We start from the raw sequence: 11,641 nt of genomic DNA on the forward strand, positions 1-11,641 counted from the left end.
CCCCCCCCCCCCCCTGGAATTACTGTTTGGTGATTGCTCAATAACATAAGCTTGATGTATACGGAGAAGGAGCTTTATCCACTTTAAAAATGGAAATCATTGAATTTAGAGTTAAATTGATATATTAATTTCCTTTCTACTTGAGTGGTAATGATTTCATGATACCACAAACAGGTTTTAACTCAACTCTGCGTCAAGGGAATGTCACTCATCACGAGTATATTCAGGTTCGTAGAGCACCCATCTTCTAACTCTTTGCGTTATAGGATAAAATATGCGTATTAATTTGTATTTACAGGTCGGCAAAGGGAGAGATGTCGGGTTAAATCAAATAGCTCTATTTGAAGGAAAGGTTGCTGGTGGGAATGGTGAACAGGTTCTTAGCCGGGATGTGTACAGACTTGGTCAGCTTCTTGATTTCTTCCGAATGATGTCGTTCTACTTTACAACTGTTGGGTACTACTTCTGCACAATGGTATGTATAGCGATATGATTTTTGCTTTAATATATTATAACAGGTTCACATAGCTGGAATTCGGTTCAGTCACATTGACCTTGTTAAGCTGAGCATGGACATATTTCAGTTCTTTTTTGAAGTTTAATGCTTAGCAATCAATGCTATGGAGCCAAGTCTTTTCATTATGAAGTTCCTCAATTTATATGCAAAAATCACTTTCTTTCTATCTCCCTCGTAGCTAGAGCAATCTTGAGAAAACTGGTAGTTTCTCTAGACTATAGCTTCCAAGAAATAGCAGTAAAAGAACTAATGCTTCATGCTTTTTATGTCTTCTTGCAGTTGACGGTGCTTACTGTGTACATATTCTTATACGGAAGGTTGTATCTGGTGAGTAGTGTCTCATACTACTGTTTGGATGATTGCAGAGTGTAACTTGTTTTGTATGGGTTAACATACAAGCTCTCGAACTTTTGCATGGTATTTACCTCCTGCATGTCAAGCATGATGCTGTTATACGTCCGTAGTCTCAGTTACTTTGGCGATTGATTTGTTTCAGGCACTTTCTGGGGTTGGGGCAACTATGCGAGAAAGAGCTCTCGTATTGGGTGATACTGCCCTTAATGCTGCTCTAAATGCGCAGTTTCTGTTTCAGATTGGTGTTTTCACTGCTGTGCCTATGGTTTTAGGCTTTGTTTTGGAGCAGGGTTTTCTCCAGGTAATAATTTTGCGCCTTTTTGGTCCCGTTGTAAATTTGTGCTTTCAATTCATTTTTCCGAACATGCTACTTGTTTTCTTTTAGTTGTAACTTGAGGGTTGGTGGATAGATTCCTCCCAGTTTGGTTCATTAGAACATGTTTCTGATTGTGTTGGCAACTTTGTTTTTTCCTCCATTGGTTCCAATAGCCATCCAGCTGAAAAGAAAATATCTGGTCTGTCTGTAAGCAATTACCTTTCCTTTCTTGCTTGTGTCGGACGAGCATGTGGCTTAGTCAAGTTGAACCGGTTGCGCAGCTTAAAATGTTCAAAAACGAGGATTGTAACAGAGCTGAATAGGGCAGAACTATTGAACAACATATGCATGCTAGTTGGATTAAAATGCATAACCCGTTGCACTATGGGGAAAGTGTGATTTATTTCTTTTTTATTTTATCTAGTAAGTGAGTGATTGAGAAGGGCATATTAGTGTTACTTTTCTGGTAGCTTATCCTTTTCGGAGAATGATACAAGTATACTGAAGCATCTTATTTATCAATTTGATTGTTTGCAAAAAGAAAAAGAAAATTACCATTACTGATAGCAGGTTGCTGTAAGGTCATTTGTTTTTCCTTTTTTTATTGTGTCGGTTGTTTTGTGATGGAACTTATTCCTATGAAATCCATCTTTTGTGGTGTAGGCAATTGTCAGTTTCATAACTATGCAATTTCAGTTATGTACTGTCTTCTTCACGTTTTCTCTTGGCACAAGAACACATTATTTTGGTCGGACTATTCTTCATGGTGGTGCAAGGGTATGTTCTCATTCTTAGCTCTTAAATGTATATATATTTCTGAAACTTGATGAAAAGTGTTTGTTAACAGTACCAAGCTACTGGGAGAGGCTTTGTGGTCAAGCACATCAAATTTTCCGAAAACTACCGCCTTTATTCCAGAAGTCACTTTATCAAAGGGTGATCATCCTCTTACACCCTCTTTTCCTATACACACATATGTTGCGGCAGTGTGTTTTCTCTGTCTTTTTGGTAATTCCAAAACTGGAAAATCTAATTCATATTCTACTTCATGTTTTCTCTAGGCTGGAGGTTGTCCTCTTACTAATCGTTTACCTTGCATATGGAAACGATGAGGCTAGTGCCGTTACCTACATTCTTCTGACTGTCAGCAGCTGGTTTATGGCTCTTTCTTGGCTTTTTGCTCCATATTTGTTCAACCCTGCTGGATTTGAGTGGCAAAAGTAATCAGTCTTACCTCATACTTATGTTAATGAACCCAGTTCATGAGTTGAACAAGCTTTTCCGTTCTCTCAGGATTGTGGAAGACTTCAAAGAATGGACCAATTGGCTCTTTTACAGAGGTGGAATTGGAGTCAAAGGAGGTGAGAGCTGGGAAGCATGGTGGGAAGAAGAACTGGTATTAAAATTTGATTCTCGAAACTCTATCATTGGTTTCTATTCCATGGTTGGTCAACTATGTCTTATTCAGTTTTCATTGTTTGATCACCAATAGACCTATGATTTTCTTCTTAATGTTGTCTTTTAATTTAATCTAATATCCAGACTGTTTTGCTCCTCACTGTGGAGACATATTTTAGGAACTTCCTCTCTTATATGCAACTTTTTTCTTATTTTCTTATTTTCTTTTCATTTTTTGACACTTCTTTATTCTATGAATAACAATAATAATTTTCCATGTACAGTCACACATTCGGACTCTGAGCGGGAGGATAGTGGAGACTATTTTATGTCTAAGGTTCTTTATCTTCCAGTATGGTATCGTCTACAAACTGCAGATTCAAGGGTCAAATACATCATTGGCGGTAATAATGATTTCCTTCATCTATTGCTTATGTAGTCAACTTTCAGCATTTGTTTTCTGTTGAAATCTTCTGGTACCTTTTTTTTCATTGGGTGATATCTATGATTCAAAAAGATTCCCATGAAATTTATCATATGCTTAATATTTTGCCGACACATTACCTCTTGCAGGTGTATGGTTGGTCATGGGTTGCAATAGCTGTGATTATATTGCTTTTCAAGGTCGGATAGCCCATATCTCACGCTTCATTCCCGTAACCATTTTTTTTCTTAGCCGATTCCTCTAATTGCATATTATGATCTGATGATCTCTCCTGTGTTCTTGGGCACTTTTAAACAGGTCTTTACTTTTAGCCAGAAGATTTCTGTCAATTTCCAGCTTGTGTTGAGATTCGTACAGGGACTTGTGTTATTGTTGGCTCTAGCCGGCATAGCGGTAGCAGTTGCTCGCACAGACTTGTCGATCACCGATATATTCGCCTGCGTTTTGGCTTTTATACCGACTGGTTGGGGAATTCTTTCGGTAGCCCCCCCCCCCAAACTTGATCTTTGGATAAACCTTTTTCTAGTCTTTTATCATATTCAGTGACCAGATCTCTGAGAAAACTATATGGTGATTTTTCTCCAGATCGCTTGTGCTTGGAAACCGATCGTTAAGAGGATGGGATTGTGGAAATCCATCCGCTCTCTGGCACGTCTATATGACGCGGGAATGGGAATGCTAATCTTTGTCCCGGTTGCACTTTTCTCGTGGTTCCCATTCGTCTCGACCTTCCAAACACGTATGATGTTCAACCAGGCCTTTAGCCGCGGTCTGGAGATCTCTCTGATTCTGGCAGGAAACAACCCTAACACGGGACTGTAAAGTTCGATCGGACCAGTAAGTTTCCTGTTTCTCGACGTTTTCCATAAACCACGGGGCTACATTGTTGGAGGGTTTCGGGTTTCGGGGAAAGATCTCATGGTTTTGCAATTGTTGTTGGTTGTTTGGTTTCGAATTGTTGAAGCACAGACAGATACGTCTCGGCATGGGGACAAGGCTTAACTGAGTTCAGTTCGTTTGTATTTGTCTGCGTAGAGAAGTAGAATGAGAGTGTCTGTGTATTGTTGTTAAGTCCTAATAACTAAAAGGATAATGTATTCTGTTTGGTAGATTGTTTGTTAATTTGTTTGTTGTTGCTGAGTATCCCCCATTGAGGGTTTTACGTGCATATATGCTTGTGTATATATATGTGTGTGTATATGTATATCCGTGTATGTGTGTGTGTATATATGGGTGCATATATGCATGTGTATATATATAACAACTTTAGTTAAATATGCAGTGGGTTAAGTTTATGGATAATCAACCCACTAAACTAATCAATTTGGATTTAGGATTGGGTCGGGCTGGAGATAACCAATTTTACATCTCTACAAGAATGATTAAAAATAGTGTGTTTTCAACATAGCAAATTAAATAACTCTTAATCTTATTTTAATTAGTGATTTTCCGATATAATCGTGTATCAATTTTGATAAACTTGATATTAAATCTATATTTAATATACCAAAAGATAAGGAGAGGGAAATATTTAAAAAATGATGTCCAAATATAATGTAATCTAATATCTAATTAAAATCTATAAAAAAAGAAGAAAAATAGATTATCATTAAAATCTATAAACATGTGATTTTCTTTATTTTTAATTAATAAAAAGCATGATTATCTATGCCAAATCATGGTTTTAAAAAACGATTAATTATTCAAAATTATATATTATATTGATAGAAGAATAAAAAGAAGGAACATCTCGGTAATCGGTATATTTGATAAGACAAATTTTTAAAAAGATAACTTTGATAGGAATATCTCTTGATATATTAGCATAAACAAAATTTGGATAAAATTAAAGTAAAAGGAGAAAATACAACACAACATATTATCTAACAAGTAACAAAAAAAATGTCTTAGAAATACATATTAAATATTGTTCAATTTAAATTTTGCATAACTCATTTTGTAACTATAATAAAATAAATTAAGACAAAATAATAATTAACCCACGCTTGGCGTGGACATTCAGGTAATTAATTAGTATGATAGAGTAACTAATCATACTTATAATTTATTGTGTTATTTTATTTTATTTAATAATTATTATTTGCTTGATAATTCACCTTTTATATAAACCGACTTCGGCTTTGAAATAAATAAACCTGAGCCGTTGGTTAATTTGTCACATCTTGGCCGTCCATTCGTCCCAACATCCTTTCCTTCACGGCTCACCTCTATATAAGAACCTAATCCCTTTCTGCCGTTCCTAAACTTGTTTCTTACCTTTTCTCTGCTTTCCCGAGAAAATATCAGAAATTTCCAGATCCAAATTCAGCAAAGAAACTCGACACACCACAAATTATACGAACGAAAAATTAGAAAATCTAATACGAAATCGAAACCTCAAATTCCAATTTCGGGGGTTCTTTTTGGGTTTTGATTTGGATTTCTTCTTGGTTCCGTTTGTTTTTCGCTTGGTTTTCTGGTTCATGCTTTCGTATCCGTGCTCGAATTCAAGGGATTCCATTTCTGATTCGTGGATCTGATTGCTGATTTGCTTGAATTGGTTGGTTTCGAGATTTGGGAATTTTTAAAACTAGGGTTCCTTCTATTTGTTTCAGTTTGTGTGTCTCGGCTTTTGTTAGAATGAATGATCAGTCTAAGCTGATGAATCCACCGCCTCCGCAGCAGATGATGGGCCAACCGCCGCCGCAGATGATGAACCTGCCTCCGCCTCCGCAGGTAATGAATCAGGTTCAGTCGCAAATTATGAACCAGACTCAATTGTTAGGTCAGTCTCAGGGAATGAACCATCCGGTTATGGGTATGAATCAGCCACAGGTCATGAACCTGGTCCAGTCTCAGGCTATGATGAACCTGCCTTTGATGATGAACACCCGGAACTTTAACCCTAACCCTAGCTTGAGTACCAAGTATCAGAACCCGGCTTCCTCAAAGCCTAATAACTTTGGTCCTGCATTGAAGAAACAGAAGATGAACCGAAGCCACTGGAAAGGAAAGAATATTCCCAACGACAAGAGACCCATGAAGGAGCCGATTAGGAGGATGGATAATCTGATGCCTAACCATGGTATTGCTATTGGTCCAGGTGGTATGGGAGGGTACAACCCTCAGCAGGTACCTGGTTCTGGCATTCAGGTTGGGCCTGTTGGAGCAGGTGGGTACAATCCTCCGACGCTAAACGAGCTTCAGTCTCAGAATAGGTTGAAGACGAGAAAATTCTACCCAAAGAGGAAGTTCAACAATAACCGTTATATTCCTTATGCCCCGAGGAACACGACTTCGTTCATCATCCGCGCAAAGAAGTCTGGTGGGATTGCTGAATTGGTTTCTCCTTGCCCCGTGACACCAGCTGTACTTCCCACACCCATGTTTTCACCGTCCAGGGAGGTATTGGGCGATATGGCAAAGGAGGAGTGGGGGGTTGATGGGTATGGCTCCATGAAGGGGCTAATTAGGTTGCGATCTGATGGACATGATCTGGAACCCCACTACGATGATGATGAAGACGAAGGAGGATCGAGCGAGAGTGATGTGGAGGAACATGTAGAGGTTGAGAGGAGGTTAGACCATGATTTGAGTCGATTTGAGATGATCTACCCCAGTTACGGTGGATCTGAGTATCACAATGTGTTGGAGAATCGAGTCGATGATCAGGATACCCATATTGCACAACTAGAGGAAGAGAACTTGACTCTGAAGGAAAGGTTGTTCTTGATGGAAAGGGAGTTGGGGGATTTAAGGAGGAGGTTGCAGTTTCTCGAGAGGCGGAACATGGTTGCTACAGATGCTAATGAGGAGGTTGTAGAAAATGAGTCCGAAAACGACAGTGAAACAGGGGGATCTGATGCTCGTACTAGTGGCGACACAAAGGAGAATCATCATGCGGATGCAGAAGATGTACTGGGTGTTGCACGGGATGATGCCACGGTGAAAGACGTCAGCAAGAACAAGCGTAAGGTGGATGAAACCAGAGATAAACCTATGGTTGGTCTGGAAATTTCCGGGGAGAATAATTCAGAAGTAAAAGAACTTGCTGGAAAGTATTCTGGAGGAGATGTGGATGTTGCAGAGAAACATGGTAATGAGTTGAAGCCCGAAGGCATTGGCATGAACCACAGTGGGGGAGAAGAAATGGTTTCTGAAAAGTTGGAAGATTTAGCTGAGAATGATTTTGTTAAAGAACAATAAAGAGACAAATGATTGCCAGAGCGAGGAGGAATGCAGGTGCAACCTTAGAGCACAACAGTATGAGGATTCAGTTTAAAAAACAGGGACGGATTGAACAGGCAGCTTTTGGATGATGCTTTTATCGATGTGCTTCCTTATCGTAAGTCTTTACATGAACAGGCAGCTTTTGGATTATTAAGTGATGTTTCTCCCAACACGTGCAGCTGTGTCCTCTTTCCTCTTGCTCTTGTATCAACGTAGAGAGTAGCTTTTTCCGGAGTAGTTTTATGCTCTCAAATGACTTCTCGTAGGGTCTTCTTCCCTTTGGGTTTCGTTTTTTTTCTAGATTCTCGGGTTCTAGTGCTTTTGTACATGCAAGGTTCATTTGGGCATCTGATCTTATTATATGCCGTAGACATTGCCTTGCTTTTTTAAACGTAAAAGAATTCATGAATGTATAAAGTTTAAAGTTTCTTTCTTTTCCTGAAATTTTGCTTGCATATGCCTTCATTTTCCTGGACTCTGATTCTACCCTTGTGGTGGTATGTTCACATCATGGCTGTTGTTGTACGATCTCAGTGTATCTACTCGTTTCTTCGACTGTCTTTTCAGTGGGTTTGCATTCTGAAAAGAATAAGATGAAAACTGCGGTCATGGATCCCGTGGTGTTTCGAGATTTGGCTTGTTTATTTTGCAGTGAGCTTTCAGATAACATTAGAATTGTGTTCTGTCGGCTGCTTTTTTCTTTGTTTATTTTTTCCGTTTGCAGATTTGGAACATTTCTAGCAGGAGTCATCATCATATTCGGATCATGTGGCTTGTCTTGGGGAGAAAAATACCGGTGAGCGAATTTCATAGTCTATTGAATCTCATAAATTTATGGTGTGTGTGCCCTTTTATCATAATGCTCATAGGTGCATCTTCTTTGAGCCTCGTGGAAGAGACTTTAGCTATTTGTTGTGATTTGTCCCGATGCAGGAATCAATTCGAGGAGGAATCTTGAATCTTTACCATTGAATGAATTGCATTACCCGATTTTTTTTTTGGGGTATATGATTCAAAGTCGGAAGACTGGAAAAATTCATGGAAGAGGTTCAGATTCTGAGTCTACTTTGTAGGGTAAAGGAGGGATGAAGATGAGACGGCACTCACGGTGTGAAAAGATTCAGATTCTTTGCCACAACTTTCTTCAAAAGGGGTTTGTGTTTCTATTGAACTCATATTGATCTCCATGTGGAATAGTGTCTTCATCTCTAGTTTTCATGTCGGTTTTTGGTTCATCCCGTTTAATGCTTATTCATGGTAACTTCCCTTGTCAACCCCTTTTGACGAATCGGTTCCTACCAGTAGCAACTCAAACCAAACCGAGCGGAATCTTTTAACCGATCGGTTTACAACTGTAGGCGTTGATCGGTTTACAACCGCCTATAACCACCAACCTAGAGCTTAACCAATTTTGCCATGCCCAATAGTTTGAGTCTAGGCACCGGTCGGGTATCTAAATTTTTCGGTGTATCTGAACAGGTTTCCCAGCAACGGTATCGGATCTCGCCCTTGGAGGGCTCGGGTATCTACAAGTATTGACCGTTGAGAGCAAGTGCGAGAGGAAAGAGAGATGGATCCGGGCGGATCGAAATGGACTAGCGGCCGGGTTAAGGTAAGGATCAATTCGGCAAATCTCCAAATTAAATTAAACCCTAACCTTAATTCTGAAATTGACGGCCTCCCCCATCACGTTCGCTTCTCGTTCGTCTGGCCCTTTCCCGGTCTCGCTGTTCAGTCGGCTGACCAAAACCGAACTTCAATCTGAATGGTCGGGTTCTTTGCCATTGTCATAAACCCACGATTCTGCAACTGTCAAACTTCTCTATCGTCATTATGCGTGAGTAGGATTTATGATATTAATCATATAATTTCGTATAACTATTTGTGTAGACTTTAGGGTTTTTCTTTGAGGAACTTATTTGAGATTCAAGAATATATAAAAAAAAATGCAAAGCTTTCCTTGATTCATTTTTTTCGTTTTCATTGATTAAAATATTTATCTTTTAAGAAAATTCATTTTCGGTTATTTTATTTATATTCAAGTTAGGTTATATTAGATTTGGTTAGGTGTGTGATATGGTTTTGTATAACCGGTCCGAAACAGTGAACCGCAAGCCCAATCAACCTACTCTATTGGGCCATTCCCAAGCCCAATCATTCTTAAGCTTCTCGGCCTCGTTTTATATATCCTGTTATTTCTGCAACCAGGCTAATGTACATATATATATATATATATCGATGAAATTACTATTTCAAATATATAGGTATATATAAAAGATATAATTGATATATACATATATATATGTATATGTGTGTGTATGTATGCCAAAGTAGCAGCAGTGAAGGATTTGGAATACCTTTAGATTATTGCATGACAATATAATATAGACTCACGATATGATGATATAAATATTTTAATGTATGGCGTTGCTTTATATTGAAATATTCTGTACTGTTCTATTATATTGCATGGGCGTGACATGCAGTAATATAAATATATAAAAGGTACAATCGAATACACGCATATATAAAAGGTATAATCGAATACACACTATGCATACTTATTAAAAAACATTATGTTTTTTTTTAGGTTTTCGAAGACGAAACACGTTGAAGTAATAATACAACCATCCTGTGTATGACGTGGAATCCACCAACTTTATTTTGGCAAACGATTTTAGATTTTCTTTAAAAAAAAATCTAGAAAGCTGAAGGGAGATTTTGTTGTGACCATATATAAAACTGAAAATATATATTATTATAATGCATGTGACCATTATAAATAAAAACAAGAAATAAAATCATCAACATAAGTATTTCATTGTGATTATTATAATAAGAGTTCATTTAAATATATAAATATATTCGAAGTATTAATTGGATCTAAAATCTAGATAATGTTATTAAAGAGAAAAAAAAAACTATACAAAGGCATTCTTGTTTCACTGTGTGAATTTTTTTATCATCACTCCACTATCCTCACAAATGTAACAAATAATTATGAGTTATTCAACGGTATAAATTATATTATTTTTTATATTGTGGACTCTAAGCAGCCGAAGAACATGCCTTCGTAATTCTTAAGACGACTCTAACAAATAGGAGTCAAGTTGTGAGTCAAAAGGTAAAAAAGATTTGCAATCTTTTTATATATAAATAAATCATCATGAATTACAACATATATCTTTTCGTTATTCAATGGATGCTAACAACATTCTTTAATTCGTTAACTTCAATTATTCGTACCTATATAAACTAAAATGTAATTTTTTAATCCTCGTGTTGGGTATTAGTAAAATAATTAGAAAATGATATTTTTTTGTAACAGTTGTAGAATATGTACTATTTTCGACGATTTTATTTTTAAGATCTTAACAAATTGTTTTTGTCTAAAATTTGTAGACAAACATATCACAATACATGTGAGTAGGGGGACAATAAATAAAATATGTCAGACAGAAAATAATAATCATATTGTATACAATGATAAATAGTATAATATACCCGATATTCCTATACATTTATTTTTTTCATTTCTACATTTTTTTTTTACTTTTTATCACCAGAAATTTTTTTTATACAAATTATAAATACCCAAATTCATCAAATCCGTGTACAATTATATTAGGATGATTAGTTACTCGAATAAATTCGTTCACTTACTCGCGCTTTGTAAATTCACACGTGTGACGTGGACAAGGACTAAAGTGAAGATTCGTTGGCCAAGTTGTATGTTTGGTCTCATGAACGAGTCGTCAGGCTTGACTTTTTGTTTTAACATCATTACTTGTTTTACTTTTACAGCGTAAATATTATGTAATTAAATTAACCGAATTACTATTTACAGAATGTTGTTTTGAAACTGTAAGAATTAATTTATTTGCAATTGCTTTGGTTTATTTCATTTACTATTGCGTTAATCGTTACTAGTTTCAAGATTCACCAATTACTCAATACTTAAATATTCAAAATTTAAAATTATATAAAATTTCAAATATTAAATTAAGTAAAGTAGGTGAAGATGAGTTACTTTTTCCATAACAAATGACTAATACATGTTTAGGGGATGAATATTTCATATTTCGATCGTGTTTTCTAGTTTGGCCTTTTAAGTTTTATAAAATCATTTATGCTTAATTTTCATATTATTTTTAAATTTATTTTAGATTATATTTCGTTTGATTTCCTTTTGATTCATTTATTCAATTTTTATTATTCTTTTTACATTTTATACGTATTTATTTTTTTATTCCATTGATTTAGTTTTAAAATTTTATATTCAATCCGATTTAAAATCGAAATGGATAATTATATATTATTGACTTCAATTTATATATATATATATATATAAATATATATATATATATATATATATTCCAAA

The 11,641-nt window shown here is 36.3% G+C and overlaps 2 protein-coding genes across 6 annotated transcripts in view; both read left to right on the top strand.

Moving 5' to 3' along the window:
* LOC104811051 (callose synthase 9) overlaps positions 1-4,200 on the top strand; it is a 20,049-nt gene extending 15,849 nt beyond the window's left edge. The window contains exons 40-52 of one of the 3 annotated variants that reach the window (XM_010537592.2): positions 175-227; positions 299-475; positions 797-844; positions 1,014-1,172; positions 1,851-1,964; positions 2,035-2,123; positions 2,249-2,407; positions 2,481-2,583; positions 2,870-2,989; positions 3,159-3,209; positions 3,328-3,510; positions 3,616-3,867; positions 3,995-4,200. In XM_010537592.2, the coding sequence (XP_010535894.1) occupies positions 175-227; positions 299-475; positions 797-844; positions 1,014-1,172; positions 1,851-1,964; positions 2,035-2,123; positions 2,249-2,407; positions 2,481-2,583; positions 2,870-2,989; positions 3,159-3,209; positions 3,328-3,510; positions 3,616-3,852 (1,493 nt within the window). In that variant the 3' untranslated portion in view covers positions 3,853-3,867; positions 3,995-4,200. Of the gene's footprint in view, positions 1-174; positions 228-298; positions 476-796; positions 845-1,013; positions 1,173-1,850; positions 1,965-2,034; positions 2,124-2,248; positions 2,408-2,480; positions 2,584-2,869; positions 2,990-3,158; positions 3,210-3,327; positions 3,511-3,615 lie in introns of all 3 variants that reach the window. The other 2 variants (XM_010537591.2, XM_010537590.1) reach the window with 2 other exon arrangements.
* Positions 4,201-5,287: 1,087 nt separating this feature from the next.
* On the top strand, positions 5,288-9,224 carry LOC104811052. 3 transcript variants are annotated; one of them, XM_010537595.1, is made up of 4 exons: positions 5,288-8,056; positions 8,194-8,413; positions 8,740-8,872; positions 8,996-9,224. In XM_010537595.1, exon 1 carries the CDS (start codon positions 5,671-5,673, stop codon positions 7,234-7,236), a length of 1,566 nt encoding a protein of 521 aa, XP_010535897.1. In that variant the 5' UTR covers positions 5,288-5,670; the 3' UTR covers positions 7,237-8,056; positions 8,194-8,413; positions 8,740-8,872; positions 8,996-9,224. The 3 variants fall into 3 exon arrangements, with proteins under 3 accessions (XP_010535897.1, XP_010535895.1, XP_010535896.1); XM_010537593.1 differs by having other exon boundaries at positions 8,740-9,224; XM_010537594.1 differs by having other exon boundaries at positions 8,334-8,413; positions 8,740-9,224.
* The last annotated feature ends 2,417 nt before the right edge of the window (positions 9,225-11,641 follow it).

Source organism: Tarenaya hassleriana, unplaced genomic scaffold, assembly GCF_000463585.1.
Source record: "Tarenaya hassleriana unplaced genomic scaffold, ASM46358v1 Cleome19, whole genome shotgun sequence".
NCBI lineage: Eukaryota > Viridiplantae > Streptophyta > Magnoliopsida > Brassicales > Cleomaceae > Tarenaya > Tarenaya hassleriana.